This window comes from Aphidius gifuensis, linkage group LG3 (assembly GCF_014905175.1).
Source record: "Aphidius gifuensis isolate YNYX2018 linkage group LG3, ASM1490517v1, whole genome shotgun sequence".
Lineage (NCBI taxonomy): Eukaryota > Metazoa > Arthropoda > Insecta > Hymenoptera > Braconidae > Aphidius > Aphidius gifuensis.
The window spans coordinates 21,520,890-21,539,363 of record NC_057790.1 but is presented as its reverse complement, the minus strand read 5'-3'; the positions used below and the strand labels follow the sequence as shown (position 1 = coordinate 21,539,363).

At 25.0% G+C, this 18,474-nt stretch overlaps 3 protein-coding genes across 6 annotated transcripts; all 3 read left to right on the top strand.

Annotated features, from left to right (window-relative positions):
* Positions 1-20: 20 nt before the first annotated feature.
* LOC122852823 (heme oxygenase) lies at positions 21-1,103 on the top strand. Its single transcript, XM_044152898.1, has 3 exons — positions 21-228; positions 288-489; positions 567-1,103. Exons 1-3 carry the CDS (start codon positions 126-128, stop codon positions 1,003-1,005), a joined length of 744 nt encoding a protein of 247 aa, XP_044008833.1. The 5' UTR covers positions 21-125; the 3' UTR covers positions 1,006-1,103.
* LOC122852787 (peroxisome biogenesis factor 1) lies at positions 1,015-10,660 on the top strand. 4 transcript variants are annotated; one of them, XR_006373864.1, is made up of 8 exons: positions 1,015-1,231; positions 1,301-1,519; positions 1,593-1,707; positions 1,789-4,028; positions 4,100-4,279; positions 4,705-4,817; positions 4,887-5,011; positions 10,552-10,660. XR_006373864.1 is itself a non-coding variant. In XM_044152794.1 (8 exons), the coding sequence occupies exons 1-8, from the start codon at positions 1,139-1,141 to the stop codon at positions 4,957-4,959; spliced, it is 2,940 nt and encodes a 979-aa protein (XP_044008729.1). In that variant the 5' UTR covers positions 1,015-1,138; the 3' UTR covers positions 4,960-5,087. The 4 variants fall into 4 exon arrangements, 2 of the variants coding, with proteins under 2 accessions (XP_044008729.1, XP_044008728.1); XR_006373863.1 differs by lacking the exon at positions 10,552-10,660 and adding an exon at positions 5,383-8,029; XM_044152794.1 differs by lacking the exon at positions 10,552-10,660 and having other exon boundaries at positions 1,789-2,910; positions 3,004-4,028; positions 4,887-5,087.
* A 3,805-nt stretch (positions 10,661-14,465) lies between these two features.
* Positions 14,466-17,950, top strand: LOC122852820 (transcription factor Sox-21-B-like). Its single transcript, XM_044152895.1, has 2 exons — positions 14,466-15,037; positions 16,185-17,950. Exons 1-2 carry the CDS (start codon positions 14,835-14,837, stop codon positions 17,065-17,067), a joined length of 1,086 nt encoding a protein of 361 aa, XP_044008830.1. The 5' UTR covers positions 14,466-14,834; the 3' UTR covers positions 17,068-17,950.
* The last annotated feature ends 524 nt before the right edge of the window (positions 17,951-18,474 follow it).

Here is an 18,474-nt window from a genome sequence, read left to right as displayed (position 1 = left end):
ACTAAGAGAAATAAATTATTATTATTATCAATGTTTACTTGCATTTGTTGTGTCATTATTCAATTGATTTAATAAAGTTTTGAATTATATTGTAATAAAAATTTATTAAAAATTGTAAAAGAAAAATGAGTGAGGCAAAAGTACAAACATTTTGTGATAAAATGAGAATTGCAACAAGAGAAGTACACAATATTAGTAATGATCTTGTAGTTGCAAAACTTGCATTTGGTAAGTTCGTTTAAATGGAAATATGCATTGTTTATTTATAAAGAAATTTTGTCTTTTAGGATTTCATAATGATAAAGTTTGGGCTGATGGTGTATTGGCTTTTTATGATATTTTTTTGCAATTAGAAAAATCAATGGTAACTGTTAGAAACAATTGTGGTATTGATAATTTAATAACACCAGATATTGCAAGAACAAAAGCATTTGAAAATGATTTAAATTATTATCTTGGTAATGATTGGATTAAAAATCACAGTCCAAGGTTTGTATTTTTTTATAAAATTAAATTTATATTTTTAATCACACATAATTTATATTGTTTTCTTGTATTTTTTTTAGACCAAGTGTTGTTAAATATTTATCACATTTAAAAGAACTAGAACAAACAAATCCAATTTTATTAATTGCATATGTTTATCATTTGTATTTGGGACTGATGAGTGGTGGTGTAATATTAAAAAAAAAACGTCAATTTATGAAAAAATTATTACCATTTAAAAATAATGATTCAAATGAAGGAAATAATATATCAGATTTTGGTTTTAATGAAATAGGTATATTAAAAAAACAATTTCGTGATAAAATGAATGAAATTGCTGATGGACTAAGTGAAGAAACAAGACAACAGCTGATTGATGAAAGCAAAGTTATGTATTCTTTGAATGATGAAGTTATAAGAAGTATCAAAGGTGCTAATGCTGTTGTTGCAAAAACAATTATTTATACAGCAACAATTGCTGTTGTTGTTGGTATTTTATTTTATATTTACAAACGATAGAAAAAAAAGTATCACAGGCCTGAACTTTAAACTCATTACACATCTTTTTTTTTTATTTCTGACAGAGTGAGGTTATTTTTCATCAACAAACTGTATCTCTAAATTTTTTATTGAAAAAAAATAAATAAACATTATGAATGAAGAACGTTTTATTGTTAAATTTATTTCAGTTAAAAATTGTTTTGTTTATATTCCAAATAACTGGCTACAAAGATTGACAACACAGGTAAATAAAAATGTCAATATCATTTGTGATGATTGATCAAATTGTCATTGTGTGTTATATCAATTTTAGAATGGTGCTATTAAATTGAGCTATGATAATAAAGAATATTTTGTTTCTCATGAAAAATCAAAATCAAGTGGAAATGATTATTTATGTATTAGTCCAACATTTGGAAAATGTTTGGATATCAAAGAGGGCAATGAAATATTTGCAACATGGATTTTTGATCCACCTGTTTTAACATCAATTATTGTTACACCTATTAATTATTCAGACTGGGAAATTGTGGTAATTATTTTAACAATAGTACTATTGTTAATTGAAATTAATTTTAAATTTAATTTAAAAAATTATCTTGCAGAGACTTCAAGCTGATAAAATACAATCAATTATGTTGAATCAAATAAATATTGTAACACCAAATCAAATCATTGTCATTTGGCTTTCAAAATATTTGAATATTAAACTTTTAGTTGGTAAGTTTATTTAATTTTAACAATAATAAAATAACTTGTTTATCTAAAAATAACAGTTATATAATATTTTAAAAATTACAGATTCAATTAATCCAAAATTTTTATATGGAAAATTAGAAAATTATACAGAAGTTCATGTACAAGATTCACCCTCAAAAACAACTTCCAATAATACAATTGAAAAAATCATAAATTCATTTAATTTAAATGATAAAAAAAATACCGATAATAATATTGATTTAAATATTTACAAAAAAGAAAAGCTAAATTTTATATTTCGTGTTTGTAAAACACCAAAGTTTGAGTATCTAATTGATGATGATAAAATTAATTGTGAGCTTAATTCACCTCACAATATATTTATTCAAAAGCTGGAATTAAAAAAATTATTTTCTCATCAAGATAGCTTTGAAAATACATTTGTAAAAATTAAAAAAATACATTACATTGATAAACAAAATGAAAATGTTAATTTGACTTTATCAAATGATAATGATAATTTTGATGATGTAGAAATTGATGATACAGTGAGGATATTGTCGATTGATGATTTTCTAAATGACACTATTGCTGAAAATAATTTTTTTGGAAATATTTGGATACCAGAATTATTAAGAAAAAAATTGGGACTTCAATTGGGATCAAAAATAAAATTAGAACCTCTAGATGTCATTGAAGATCCTGTAAAAGCAATAAAATTAATTACTTCAATAAATTCTCCTCTAAATCGTAGTAAATTCGAAAATTATATAAAAAAATATTCTGAAAATTATGAAATTTTATTAACATCTGGTACAAAAATATACATTGATGATGAAATTTTTTGTATCACTAAATTTACTGATGAAGAAAACAAATATATTTTATTGAATAAGCCAAAATTACAACAATTAAAAATAACAATTAATAATGAAGAATTTAAAAGTAAAAATTTGATTATTAAAAATGGCAAAGAAAAGATAGAAGATATGATAAATATGAAAAATATTTATCATACAATATTTCAAGAAATATTTGAAGAATGCCACATGATAATAAATCTTAGTTTTGATAGAAATTTCTTTTCATATAATAGAGAAAATATTTTAATTTGTGGTGATATTGGTACTGGTAAATCTACAATTTGTAAATTATTAAAACAACAATTTGAAAGTTATCCAAAAAATATATACACACGTTTTATTGATTGTAAAAAATTAAAAGGTAAAAAATCAGAAATAATATATAAATTATTAAATTCAATATTAAATGAATGTGTATATTATCAACCATCAATAATATTTTTTGATGATTTAGAAAGTATAATAAATTATTCATCAGATAGTGATGAAAATTCACCAGATGCTATTAATCAGTGGAAAATTTCTGATGCAATTGTTAAATTATTAACGAGTTATCAATCACGTTATTTAATTTGTTGTATTTCAAGCTGTACTGATGTATTAAAACTTGGTACCGAGTTACGATCATCAAGAGGTGTACAATTTTTTCGAACAATTATTAAAATTCCAACAATAAAAACATCAGATAGAATTGAATTTTACAAGTTATTATTGAAAAATAAATTAACTATTGATGATAATATTGATTGGCAATATTTTGGAATTAAAACTGAAGGCTGGGTTGCCCAAGATCTAGTTGATTTAGCTGAAAAAACTGTATTTTTTGTATGGAAAAGCAATTTAAAAACAACAAAATCAAATAGTGAATTATATCTAATGAATGACAATTTAACTTTAGCATTAGAAAAATCAAAAGCATTGTCTTTACATGGTGTATCATTGTACAGTAACAAAGAAAATAGTTGGTCAAATATTGGTGGTCTTGATGATGTTAAAAAAATTCTTATTCAATTACTACAATGGCCACTTATTTATCCAGAATTATATTTAAATTCACCAACTAAACATCAACCTGGTATTTTATTATATGGTATGCCTGGTACTGGTAAAACAATAATTGCTGGTGCAATTGCAAATGAATGTGGATTAAATTTTATAAATATTAAAGGACCAGAATTATTATCAAAGTACATTGGTGCTAGTGAAGAATCTGTTAGAAAAATATTTATAAAAGCACAATTAGCAAAACCTTGTGTATTATTTTTTGATGAATTTGATAGTTTTGCACCAAGACGTGGACATGATTCAACAGGTGTTACTGATCGTGTTGTTAATCAATTATTGACACAATTTGATGGTGTTGAAGGTCGTGATGGTGTTGCTATTGTTGCTGCTACATCTAGACCTGATTTATTAGATCCAGCATTACTAAGACCAGGAAGATTAGATAAATCAATTTATTGTCCATTACCAAATGAGGTATTTTATTTTTTTTTTTAAAAATAACAATAATAAACGTAAATATATAATCAATTAAATTTACATTTTAGCTGGAAAGAGAAAAAATTCTTCAAACTCTCTGCAAATCACAATCTATCAATACAAATAATTTAGATTTAACAAAAATATCAAAATTAACAAATGGATTTACTGGTGCTGATTTAAATGCAATATTAACACAAGCAAAATTGGATTCATTAGAAAAAATATGGTCAAAAACAACAGCTCCTGTAAGTAAATAAATTATAATTTATTTTTTCATTATAAAAATAATAATGCTAATAAATTTTGAATATATATGAGAAGATAATATCACAATATTAATAATGAAATTTGATGAAATTGAAGATGGTATGGGTTATCGCGAGTTACTTAGTACTTAGATAAGTAGGTATGTAATATAACTGGGGATATATCCAAAGCTTTGGCAGCTTCATTAGCGTGAGGGGAAGGTGGCATGCCAAAGCATTTATTTCTCCACCATGCAAATGGAGATGCTTCATCACAGGATACGCCTGGCTGATTATCGAGAAGCTTATTTCTTATCTTATACATATATTATTATAACGCACGATTTCTCCAGCCAGCCTATTATATCAATGAACAAAAAAAATATAATATTATTAATCATTTATTTTTTTTTTTTTCATTTTAGATTGATAAACAAAATTTTAATGATATTACAATTACACAAGATGGATTAATTAATGCCTTTGAATTAACACAACCGTCATTGTCAACAATTGATGTTATTAAATATAATAATATGTAAGTTAATTATTTAATATTATTATTTATATTTTTTGGATTTTAAAAATATTAATTTTTCATTTTTAGATATAAAAAATTTTCAAATGGCAATAATTTTATTGATGAAATTTTGAATAATCAAAAGTCAACACTTGCATAATTGATAGAGTAAAAAAATCTTAATGAAAATAAAAAAAATAAAAGTGGAAATGGTAAGTTAAATTAAGGTAATAACTAGGGAATAAGATGAAGTGAAAATTTCATTAAAAAAAAAAATTTATATATAATCACTGAGACGAATGATTAATTTTATTCGAATGAGATACAAATTGAATTGTCTAATGAAATTTTTATAACATAGGTATAATAAATTGTTTATTTTTTGAATTATTGTTTTATTTTAAAATTATTTAAATATATATAATTATGTGTTTAAAGTCATGAAAATTAGTATACAGAAAAAAAGAGAAATTATATGTAGATGAAGTATAAAATCTTGTTGGGGAAAACTTGCTTATCCATTTCAGTGTAACACACAAAGTTTTCATATTAATAATCGGTTTAATAATTAATATTTTCATAGGCGAGTTGGCAGGAAGGACGCAACATTCATCCTCCTACTACATTATTTTTTGAGGGTATGGGTATACTTGAAGAATCTTGATTTTAAGTTCTCCAAAGAACATATTTCATCCTTGCTAATGTCTAGATAAACTATATTATATATGCTCTCGCGTAATAATTTAATTTAACTTGATGCAAGCTGCATCCGCTTGCGTCATACACATCCATATACGTACATGCACATTCAATAATTATTAATTTTTTTTTCATTATTAATACTGAAATTATTTGACAATTGTAATAATTTATTACAGTGACTATAAATATCCTTAAAATTAATTGCTCAAAAAAATCGAAATTTTTTCTACAGTAGAAATTTAATTGTTTCGATTAAGCAAAAATAATTTATAAATCATTTTTACAATTCTAATGAATTGTAATTTTAATTATTTAAATTTATCCTTATATATAAAAATTAATAACAATCGTAACAATAATAAACAATAAACATTTTATGTGTCGCGCGGTATATCAAGTGCTCGTACATCTTACCGATTGTTTATTTAAAAAAGCTCAAACTGAAAATTTAAAAATAAATTCATAATAAAATTAAAAATAAATAAAAGAATTATTATTTAAGATGAATTTTAATTTTCAAGAAATATTTAGTTGTTGATTAAATTGTAGAAGCTGAAAAATGATAAATAATTACAGGTAAATTTTAAACGTGTCTTTTCCGAGTCACCCAGGAGGTAAGACATATATGACTCGTTTTTTTTTTTATCAAGTGGTTTCTCCAGTAGACCTATTCCACTTTTCGCACGTTTTCTAGCTGCAGCTAGAATTATTTCGATTGCGCTCATAGTAGCAAATTTTTCGATTGCGCTCACAGCAGCAAGTTTTTCGATTGCGCTCATAGCAGCAAATTTTTCGATTGCGCTCACAGCAGCAAATTTTTCGATTGCGCTCATAGCAGCAAATTTTTCGATTGCGCTCGCAGCAGCAAATTTTTCGATTGCGCTCATAGCAGCAAATTTTTCGATTGCGCTCATAGCAGCAAGTATCGACACACGCATGTACAAAAAATAAATATATACATAATTATACCCGCGCTCATAGCTGCAGGTATATTTTTTATCATACACTGTGATAGGACATTTCTAGGCTCAATTCACTATGCCACTATCACTAATTGTGATAGGACATTTCTAGGCCTTAATCACTATGTCACTATCGCTCACTATATCATTATCTTACATTTCACTATATGAAATTTTAAAATCCCGAAAATTATAAAATTCTGAAACAAAAAAATCCTGAAACAAACAAAACCTGAAATTATTAGAATCATGACATTAAAATCCTCAAAATCCTGAAATCATAAAAAACCTGAAACATACAAAAACCTGAAACAGAAAAAATCCTGAAACATACTTGAAAATTTGATTATTATTTTTGGAAAAGTGCATTTAATATCAAATAAAAAAATCTTAAATATTAACATACATCGCGAATGGAAAATAGGGTGATAATTTATCTATTATAAATTTTCACGATAGATAATAATAAATCCTAATCACCCTTGTCTACTCTGTTTGAGAAAGACAAGGTCGATTCATTTTGACTTTCACACTACGGCTATTTAATTTGGCATTTAAATGGAATATATAATTATTGTAAAAATCAGTCAAAATTAATCTATACATAAAATAATAATTTGGAACGACAAGAAGCTTCAAAAAATATAGCAACAATTTTTTGAAACTTCAAGGATATTGAAGCACTTTTCCGGGATAGGTTAATAATTACAACTAGTCAATCATGATCTAGAGGGACTTACTTTATTACAACAAACAGCCATGAAGAAGTGGTCCAGGTAGTCTCCAATAATCCAATTAAATCCCATTATATCCTTTCAGCAAATCCATGAAGAAGTTGTCCAGGTAGTCTCCAATAATCCAAATAAATTCCGTTCCATCCTCTCAGCAAAACCATGTAGAAATTGTCAGGGCAGTCTCCAATAATCCATTTAAATAATCCCAAAACAGCAACAGGCACTTTTTACACTTATATCACTTAACTTTTTTTTACATATTTCTTTTTTGATAATAACCACTAGCACTTTCACAAACACTTTTACTTATTTTTTTTTTTTTATGACCACGAGACGATCGGCACGTGGTCATTTCAAATATTTCAAACTAAACAACCGACAAAAAAATTCTAAACGATATTCACTCTGCGAAAACTAAGACGAACCGATGAAAATCTACGAAAATATTCTATTATTTTACACTTGTACTTTTTTTTTTTGAACCGAACAACCACGAGGTACTTTTTTACTAACCACGAATTTAACGGATGGAAAATTCTTAAATGATGTTAAACCAACAAAACCCGAAAACGAACTGACTAGAAATCGTCTAGGACTGCCCATTATATATCCTAGACTGTCCTAGACGAAGACTAGGAAGACTAGAGGTCGCTTTTTCTATGATTCACTGCCTAGTTTTGCCCTCTGCAGATCAGCCATTGGCTAATGCCAGGCAAAATTTTTCGAAACGGGTTTTGCGCCAGGTGAAAAAGAATATTTCACGTGGATGCCATGCTCTCGAACCTAAAAAAAAAACACGTGCAAAAAAAATTTCAAATATAATTTTGTGAATTTTGAAAATTTGTAAAAGAAAAAAAATATATACTTATTGTTTTAAAATTAATTAGAATAATTTGCAAATTAAGATTTTGACTGATGAACTTTTCTCGCTGTTGCTTTTCACTGGTGACTTGGAAATTTTACAAAAAAATTTTGACATACAGTATTTTAAATTAAGTAAAAAAAAAATTAAACTAATCAGTTTTTATTTTAGAAATTTGTTGAATTAAAAATCGAAAAATAAATTGATCAATTAAACACTTGCACAGTTTTTTTTTATAATAAAATTCCACGAGGTAGTTTACACGTGGCAATTTAAAATAATTCTAATTAACCAAATTTTAAATTGCCACTAATCAATTTATTTTTCGATTGCTGATTCAACAAATTTATAAAATAAAAACTGATTAGTTTAATTTTTTTTTTTACTTAATTTTAAATACTGTATGTCAAAATTTTTCTGTAAAATTTCCAAGTCACCAGTGAAAAGCAACAGCGAGAAAAGTTCATCAGTCAAAATCTTAATTTGCAAACTATTCTAATTAATTTTAAAATAATAGGTATATATTTTTTTTCTTATACAAATTTTTAAAATTCACAAAAATATATTTGAAATTTTTTTTGCACGTGTTTTTTTTTTAGGTTCGAAAGCATGGCATCCACGTAAAATATTCTTTTTCACCTGGACGTCGACAGGTTATGCTGCGAGAAAGAAGGTACCCAGTAAAAATTCTTCCTCGATATTTCTTCGATTTTTTCCCCGATAATTTTTCGTTTTCCTCCACTATTTCTCCGTTTTTTTAAATAGTAATTAATATACGCACTCGCCAATCGATTCACTATGGATTTGTTCGACGTGCACTAAATTACTTAAATTTTTTAGTTGTAAATAAAACAATAACAAAACATTATTTAAAAAAAAATAAAAAGTTGAATCCATGAGATTTGTGGTTCAATCACGTAGTGTATACATTAAACCTGAATGAAGTTTATTTTGTTTTTTTATTTTATGCAATATAAAAAATGTTATTGACTTACTAAAATCATAAAATGTAAAAGTAAATTGAAAAAGTATTGCTAATAAATTTGAGGATATTTTAAAAATTCTTTTAATTTTTTTTTTATACTACTCTACATTGTAGAATTTATAATCTGTATAATTTATAAATCATTTTTACAATTCTAATGAATTGTAGTTTTAATTATTTAAATTTATGAATATCAAATTATTTAATATTAATTGTTTTAATAAAAAATAATAACTACATTTTTATTTTTTTTATTTTTATCGATGAATTGACTCATTTGACCGTCTAATTCATGTGATACTTATTTTTCTTTCTTCTTCGGTGAACAATAACAACTGAAGAATAGACGAGAAAATCTTATCCTATACTAAAATACTCAAAAGATACTGCCCAAAGGGCTACATCCCTCGATATTGCTATTTGTAGACCCGAGGGCTTCGCACAACTATTCAAGATGATAATACAATTCTCACGCACTCAATTCGTATCTATATCTATATTTTTTCTTTTTTATATTATATAAATGAGACACAATTATTTTTGTATACTTGCATTCAATGATGAAAATAAATTTACGTTAGTGTCTAGGTTTGATATCAGCTACGAGCCAGCCATATGCGTCATACTTTTAAACTCTCGTAAATGACTATTTTTTTTTTTTTTATCTTTTTGAGCTTTTTTATTTGTATCTCTCAATTTACGATAAAGTTACACACAATTTACCATCAAACATACAAGCTAATACATAATAATTTTTTTATTTTTCATCTTTTGAATTTAACAACTATAAAATGTATCGATTTTCATCTTTGATATTTGACATTTATTGATATAAACCATTGACAAACTATGTATCCCCTGTAAAAATAAAAAAATTTACAATTTTATATTTCCAATAAAATATCTAACAAAATTTTTTGATAAAAAATTTATATATAAATATTTAAACATAAATTTAAAATATAAATAAATATATTTATTTATTTAATTTTAAAAATATAATAATTATTTGAAAAAAAATTTTAAATGTAGATTATATTTATAGATAATATTATTGAAAAGTCAATTTACGTGGTAATTGTTTATTGGAACACATCGTGTATCCAATGGATTACTCGTATTTAACGCCAATGTGGTTGCATTCCACGCTTCAAAGATTTCTCTCCGGGTTCGTGATCGTATTTGCTTGAAATTGTCAGTTACAGAATGGTAGATTGAAAAGTTGAAGGACAAAAAATAAATGAAAAAATAAATAATATCATATTTTAAATACAATAATATTTTAAAAATAAAACAAAAAATAAAAATTGCAATTAATCTTTAATTATTTATAATAAATTCATTTACATTTAAAAAAAAAAAAACAAAATTTATCATAAAAATATTTTCAATTAATTATATGAAAAAGACATATAGATGTATATTATTTTTTTTTATTAAAAATAAATAATGTTTATTTAATAAATAATTGTAATAAAAATTAATTTGATCTAAATGATTTTCATAGTAATTATGCACGAGGGTGTTTGTGGTATGTTCTACTGTATACAGACAAAATGGAATGGGGAAGAACGTTATTGTGGGCGATGATGCGAGTCATTAGATTTTGTTCAGTGAATCTAAGGTTGGTCTATGCACTATTTGTACATTATATATAGTAATACAACACAAGGCTTTTTTCTTTTTCCCCCCCTGAATTGTGACGTTGGTTGCTGTGTCAAAGTTGCGCAACCCTATATAGCAGCTTGAAGCTTCGGGGGTTTTTAGAATGCAGACAAGGTGAAATGGGGGGTGTAAAATGAACAGGGGGTGGTACAGTAGAGAGAGGTGATTTTAGCCTGCAGGCCGGTGAATCTAATGGAAACAAGAAATTGCCACAAACAGTGTTACTTATGCCTCGGCGCCTCGTAAATATCAACGTTGAAGCCATCATCGTTCATAATATAAACGAGACCCCTTCATCTCTTTTAAAAATATAATAATAAACATTTTTTTTTTTTTTTTTTTTTATTATTATTTTCTTTATGATTGAAAATAATTTTAATTTAAAAAAAAAATCACTACAAATATATGAGGGTTTTTCGTTTTTGTTTATTTAAATTCAAAATAAAGAATTGAATTTTTTTTTTAAATTTCAATAGTTAATTAACATGCAAAATTTATTAATTAGTTAAATAATGAGTTGATATTTTTTAAATACATTTTTCTTGTAAAAGAATTTAAATTTATTATTTAATATTGATTATTGTAATAATTTTTAAATTAATATCAAAAAAATAGTAGAGATATTTGAAAAATTTATTTAATTTTACTAGTTGTATTTATTGATTTCTATTATTATTTTAATTTGAACAATAACGAGATGAGAAAATAAAAGACAGGGTTGAACGAAAAACTGATGGACACTTGAGTAAATTTCTATATGTGATGAGTACTTGACTTTTGTAGTTTATCGGCAAATGAAAAGAAAATAAAAATGTCATACAAGTGGTTTGATATAATTCAATTCTGATGAAATACTTTTTCTATTTTTCAAACATTGACAAACTCACATATATATAAATACAATACATATATTTTTGTTTTACAAATGTTATTCTATTTCAACTAAAAGATAATGTATTTTTTTTTTTTTTTGTTAATATTTATCTTAGAATTTCTTAAACAACTGTTATATATGTTTTTTTTTGGAATATTTACTGATCACCGCCTGTACTGTATTATTTATTTAAATTATTTTATATAAATAAAATAATTTATATACATATATAACTCAATTGAAAAACTCATTTTTTCATTTTTAACTTACAAAAGAATTAGATGTTATTCATCAAGCCAAAGTGAACATCTTGAAAATCATGAGGATATTGTTAAAAAAATATGTAGTAAATAAACTTGGAATACTTTTAGAATGCTTCTTATTTTTTTTATTATTTTTTCATTTATTTATTTTTCTTCATCTTCATCATTTGAGTTTTATTCTCATATACAATATAACAAATAAAAAAAAAAACTTTTTCGCCTTTCCATTTTGCAATGGTACGAAGGAACCAAGTAAAGTTGACTTGTTTCATAATAATATTAACTTTTAAAGTAGCAAAAGTAAGAGATAAAAATGCGGCAAGCGTTGGTATTTATGCAAACTAATCTCTTTGAAAACTCAAGTTTAATCAAGTTACATGAGTGTCCTTCTCTTTCGTCGTTCTGCATTTCTTAACAATCTAAATTTTTCATTTTTATCATAAGCAATTTATACTATTTATATTTTTTTTTTTTATAAAAATAATAATTATTTGCTTATTCATCATGTAAATTGATAATAAAATAACTAATTTTACAATTGTCAATATTTATTTTGTAAATATTTTAAAGATATATATGAATTTATCATGTGTTGCAGCAATTTTTGCGCACGATGCTACTGTCATATCAAATATAGATAGAAATATATATAAACAACAATGACTTATTGGCGTGAAAACGAAAATAGGGGAATTGTAGTATTTTATAGAGTTCCGTTTTGTTACATACTGTGAATACATCAACAGCATTCATATTGTGACTAGAATATAAATCATAAAAATTATAATCTATATATAGTTTTGTATGTATATCAATTCGTAAATTGTAAATATATATTTTTTGTTATTTATTTATTTATTTTTTAAATAAATTTATATTATGTATACACTATATAAATTATAACAACTTGACAATTAGTGAAAGCAAACATTGAAGAGTACAGAAAAATATTTTTACCAGAAATTATTAATTATGTAATTGATTTTTTTATTTATTTAAATTAGTTGCACATTATTTTTTTAAAAACTATTTATTCGAGTGATTATTATAAATTAAATAACAAAGTGAAGCTAATTTAAATATATTTTTAAGATTAACAATTCTTTTTTTCGATTAAATAATTTAAAATCTAAAATATTTAATAATTTGTTAAAAAAATTAATTTGACAAACACATTTGTAAATACACTTATGTGATTATTTTAATCTTGAGGTAATTGAATTGAACGAAAAAAAAATTGATTTGTAAGTTAATTATCAAGTTAAAAAATTCTAATCTCTGCATTATTTCATGCTCATTAAATACATATAGAATAATTGTATAAAAAAAAAAAAAAATTAATAGACTTGTTTGGAAGAAAAAAAAAGAAAAGAATTTGTATATATTGTATAAACGAATAATAAAATTGCATTGACGAGTGAAGCATTCAAAGTGAAGAGTAAAAGCATTTTGTACAATTGTAAATGGGTGTGCGCGCCGACGTTTATGACCCACCGGTTCCCCCTTTTGCCTGCTCAGCTATGAATGGTATAATCAGTGGTCGCGTGGCATTCTCATCCCCATGCAATATACATTCACGCCCCTCCTATCATCATCAAATATATATTTGAAGGGACTAAAAAGGTAAATTTATTATAATCATAAAAAATAAAAAAATAAAAAAGAAAACATAAATATTATTTTATCATTTGTTTCATCAAGATTTTAATAATAAATCTAATATTTTTTTCGTCTTTTTTTATATTATGAATAAAAAAATTGAGTAGTATAAAAAATTGATAAATAATGCATATTTAAAATTTAAAAAATTAACAAGAAATAATTAATAGAAAAATAAATAAATAAGGGATGATTTTCAAATCAAATTTAAAATTTTTTACTAAGGCTTTCCTTGGTAGAAATATTTCTCTGAATTTTTTCGGAACATTCTATTCCATCTATAAAATATCCAGAAAAACCTTCAGAATTATTTCCATGAATTAATTTAAAAAATTAGATTAGCCCCAAAGAAATACAAAACAAAAAAAAAGCGGGAAAATTTAAAATACTTCGAAGTGATTTGGAATCAAACGAAAGTAATTACAGAAAAATTGCAGAGTAGTATGGAAAATATCCAGATAAATATTTTCACAGGCTTAATTCATTTTGTTAAAATCATCTACGTAATAATAATTAACCATACATGATCTAAAAAATAAAAAAATGATAGAAAAAAAATTTTTAAAAATAAAAATAGGAGCATATAATATGTGAATTAATATGTATATAAATTGGTGGGGTAGTTGTGAGAATGCTACCAAAGTAAATTGATAAGCCACTTCACCTGTTGCTCTACATAAGCATAGAACAAATTCTGGTAATTCACCAAGAGCCGCCATGTCTCGAAAAAGAGCCAATAGTAGAGAGGTATTATAATGGCAATGTGGTGGGAGTCAACACTGTATTCGGGTTGGTTGTATATTCCATCTTCATTTATTCATGTCTTTTTTTATCTTGTGGTTTTGATACTGTATTTGTCCTTCCCTTTTTTATTCAAACAAGACAAACTAAAGCACGGTTATAGGTAGACAACTGTGTGGCAATGTACTACCCCATAAGCAAACGACTATTTCAACTTGTCACATTGCGACATTCACAACGCCAACATCAACGTGTTTATTATATATACTCTATATACACATTGATACTTGTTTTTTTTTTTTTTTCTTCTTTATTAACTACATTAATTATTTTTGTGATTTTAATTATTCAATACTTTTTTTTTTTTATTACTTTATTGTGACACATTTTTATTTATTGTTGTGAATATTATTGTGAGGTGATATTTATTAATTATGATTATATATAATTGAGACAAAAATTTTAATTATAAATTAGACAGCTTTAAAAAGCTCTATGAATCATAAAGAGTGATTAATTTATTGAACAATTAATTGAAATAGTAAATAATTTGATTGTAAAATACGTGCTTTTTTTTATAATATTAAAATGTCGTCAAAAGCTCTTCATAATGAGCATATAAAACGTCCAATGAATGCATTTATGGTGTGGTCTCGTGGTCAAAGAAGAAAAATGGCACAAGAAAATCCAAAAATGCATAATTCTGAAATTTCAAAACGTCTTGGTGCTGAATGGAAACTTCTCAGTGAATCTGACAAAAGACCATTTATCGATGAAGCCAAACGATTACGGTAAGTAAATATGAAAACCAAAATAAAATAAAGATACAATTTAATTAAATTTTTAATTTAATTAAAATAAATAAATCAATCATAATAAAAATCAGAATTATATTTTAATTTTTCTATATATACATTTAAAAAATGATCATAAGACTATACATTTCAAAAATGATCATAAGACTTATATAAATAAATAGAGCTTTTGATAAAATATTAAAAACAGATAAAAAAAAAATATATATAATATAAAATAAAAATATACTTTTGTTCTGAATATTATGGTAAATCTATTTTTATGATATGAAATTTTGAAGATCGTAAAATGAAAAAAAAAAAAAACCACAATGATAAGTTTAAGTAGCCAGATCTGTTATTTTATATTACATATATATATATATATCTATATAGAATACAAAGTACATTTATATAGACATGGATATAGAGAGTACATGATGAAAAATAGAAAAAATAAAAAAAAATTGAAAGAGGGTGAGGAAAGGGGGGTACATAACCGGCGTTTCGTTGAAGCCACGCTGTCACTAGCTTAACGTAATCTGTCCGTTCGTTCACGGCAACTCACAATGTGGCCTTCGAGATAACAAATAAAGCTCCATTGTCGCAATTGTGTGGATTTAAAAGGATTTTCACCCCGCTTCATTCGCGGCCTGTGTGCTCTCACTCTTTTATACTCATCCTACCGTCGGTTCCTCTCTTCAATATATATAGTACATAGTATATGTATACACTGTCCGTTCATTTCATGATGCTTTTTCTATACTGGCCATCTCACTTTTTCTCTTTATACATATATATTTTATATAAATCTTCTTCATATTTTTACCTGGATCTATTGTTATTATTTATACTATCATCCCCCTTTAACAATTGACGATTTGCAAGGCTGTTTTTAAATCTCAAATTTGTATATTTATATTGTTTAGTCTAGGGGAGCACTTAGTGCTATTAAGGCACTGTTTAATTTATTAATTTATTATATTATTATTAAAATAAATCTGTGCTTTTTTTTTGAAGATGCTAAATTAATATTTGTTACTTGAAAAATGATGGAGAAATTAATGATTTATTTAAAGCCTTATTTAAGCTGAAATTTATATTTTGTTTGATGATAAAAAACAAATTTTTTTTTGCCTTTCAGAACGTTGCACATGAAAGAACATCCTGACTACAAATATCGTCCTCGGAGAAAGCCAAAATCTTTGATAAAAAAAGAAAATAAATTTGGCTTTAATTTATCACCATTATTATCACAACACAATGATAGTCTTGGTAGTATATCACGTGGTTTGTTGCCATCATCAATGTCATCAGTACCACCAGCTCATCATCATCATCATCATTTGTTGAATCATGATGATCTTAAAATACCACGTTTTTTTCCATCATTTCCATACTCACTTTATCCAGCAATTCAGCATAAGCTAGGTGTTGATAGTGGATTAAATAGTGGTAAATTAGCTGCTGATTTGACATTTCAAGCAATATATGGTGGTGGAGGTTTTTACAGTAATCATCATCATCAAACAACATGGCCACCAACATCGTGTATACAAGGAAATTGTAATTGTCCATCACCACCAAATTCAACAAATAATAAAGATACAATTAAAAGATCAATATATGTACCACAAAATTTAAGTAAAATTGATAATGAACAAACAATATTTAATATTGATGATGATCGTAAATCAACAGATAATAATATTAAAAATGATGATTATTATTATCGTAATAAAAATAGTGAATCAACGAGTGTTACACTTTATCCAACAATATCACTTGTTGATAATAAAATTGATAAAATTAAAGAAGAAGAAAAAGATTCATCATCATTGCCACAACAACAACAACAACCACTATCATCAACAGCAACGACAACAACACCAACACCAACAACAACAGCATCAACAACAATTGATAATAATAATTCTTTTTCAGTTCAAAGTTTGACATCTTCATCTTCATCTTCTTCATCATCAAATTCACCGATAATAACAACCACTCGGAGTCATGTTATTTGAAGGCCGCTTCCGGTTCTTCCAGATATTAATTTTCGGGGGAACCTTGTATCAAATAATTGGACAACAACACCACCACCTGATTGGTGGAGAGTTGAACCTTTAATTTCATCAAATTTTACAGCAACTTCATCAAATGTTTTTAATAATAAAGATGTCACTGAAGATGAACGATAAATATTTTTATATTTTTATTTATAAATTTTTTGTTTTTGTTTAAATAATGGTGCTGTGTTTATTTATTTGCAATATTAATTTAATATCATTTAATTGTTACTATTATTATTTATCAATGCAATTATCTTGATGTGTATAAGTAGTGTATCGGTGGAAATTATCTAGAGCTACGAGCATAGAAAATCATAATTAATTGATTAAATTTCAATCAACTAAATTACTCAAAATAAGTAATTTAAATATTAAATTAAAAAAAAAAAATATGTATATATATTTACACAATGTAATTGATGAATTTTACAACGTGTAAAATAATACATAATTTAATAATAAAAATATTAATTAAATTATAAAATTGTAATTAAAAAAATTCCAGTAAATATTAGTCGGATTATTTTTTTTAATCTTCCGTAAGAAAAAAAAACATATCTTAATCTATGTACAATGTATATATAAATATAAAAATTATATTTAACAATTAATATTTAAAAAAAAAAAAAATAAATTATCTAAATTCAGCTTACCTAGTCAATAATTACTGTTGATTTAATTAATAATTTAAATTAAAAAAAATAAATATTATACACAATCAACAAGCAATATCATTTGTTTAAATAATAATTGAAAAAAAAATAAAAAATAAACATCAAAATGTATAATGAATTTAAATGAATAAATTAATTATTACAATTAATAATAATAAAAAAAATTTACAAGTATAATTTATTTAAAAATACATTCTTTTTTTCTTTTTAAAAATAAAAATAGAAATATTATTAATAATTTTGTCTTGTTAATTTTTTCATTATGTAAATTTTATTATTATTTATTATTTTTTTAAGTGTTAATTTGAGTACAATGTCCAATTGTTGTTGCTGATATACAATTATTGAATAATATGTATTTAAAATTTGATTAATGAAACAAAGTTGCGTTTATTTCTTTGTTACACTTACAGTAACATCTTGAACTGGGGTGGTAGAGTCTTTTCAGTTTTATTTTCGATAAGCAGGGTGGTGTCATGAATGTACGAGAGAGAGAGAAGAAGAGACAGGGGGTAGTTGAGGGTGTCGCGACGACCGGCACGGTGCCACCACTGCGCACAAAACGACATTATCGCTGTTGCAAAAAGACCCTTTCTTTCCCATAAAGGCAATCACGCCTTCGTCGCACTAAGATAACAGCAGGATGGAAAATGGAATGAGGAAAAAAAAAGGAATAAAAAAAAATATA

Excerpts from the sequence above, each read along its gene's own strand:
- LOC122852823 (XM_044152898.1), top strand. The coding sequence starts at position 126 with ATGAGTGAGGCAAAAGTACAAACATTTTGTGATAAAATGAGAATTGCA. Across the intron at positions 229-287 it reads AGTTGCAAAACTTGCATTTG|GATTTCATAATGATAAAGTT; the intron begins GTAAGTTCGTTT and ends TTTGTCTTTTAG. Across the intron at positions 490-566 it reads ATTAAAAATCACAGTCCAAG|ACCAAGTGTTGTTAAATATT; the intron begins GTTTGTATTTTT and ends TATTTTTTTTAG.
- LOC122852787 (XM_044152793.1), top strand. The coding sequence starts at position 1,139 with ATGAATGAAGAACGTTTTATTGTTAAATTTATTTCAGTTAAAAATTGT. Across the intron at positions 4,029-4,099 it reads ATTGTCCATTACCAAATGAG|CTGGAAAGAGAAAAAATTCT; the intron begins GTATTTTATTTT and ends TTTACATTTTAG. Across the intron at positions 4,818-4,886 it reads GTTATTAAATATAATAATAT|ATATAAAAAATTTTCAAATG; the intron begins GTAAGTTAATTA and ends TTTCATTTTTAG.
- LOC122852820 (XM_044152895.1), top strand. The coding sequence starts at position 14,835 with ATGTCGTCAAAAGCTCTTCATAATGAGCATATAAAACGTCCAATGAAT. Across the intron at positions 15,038-16,184 it reads GATGAAGCCAAACGATTACG|AACGTTGCACATGAAAGAAC; the intron begins GTAAGTAAATAT and ends TTTGCCTTTCAG.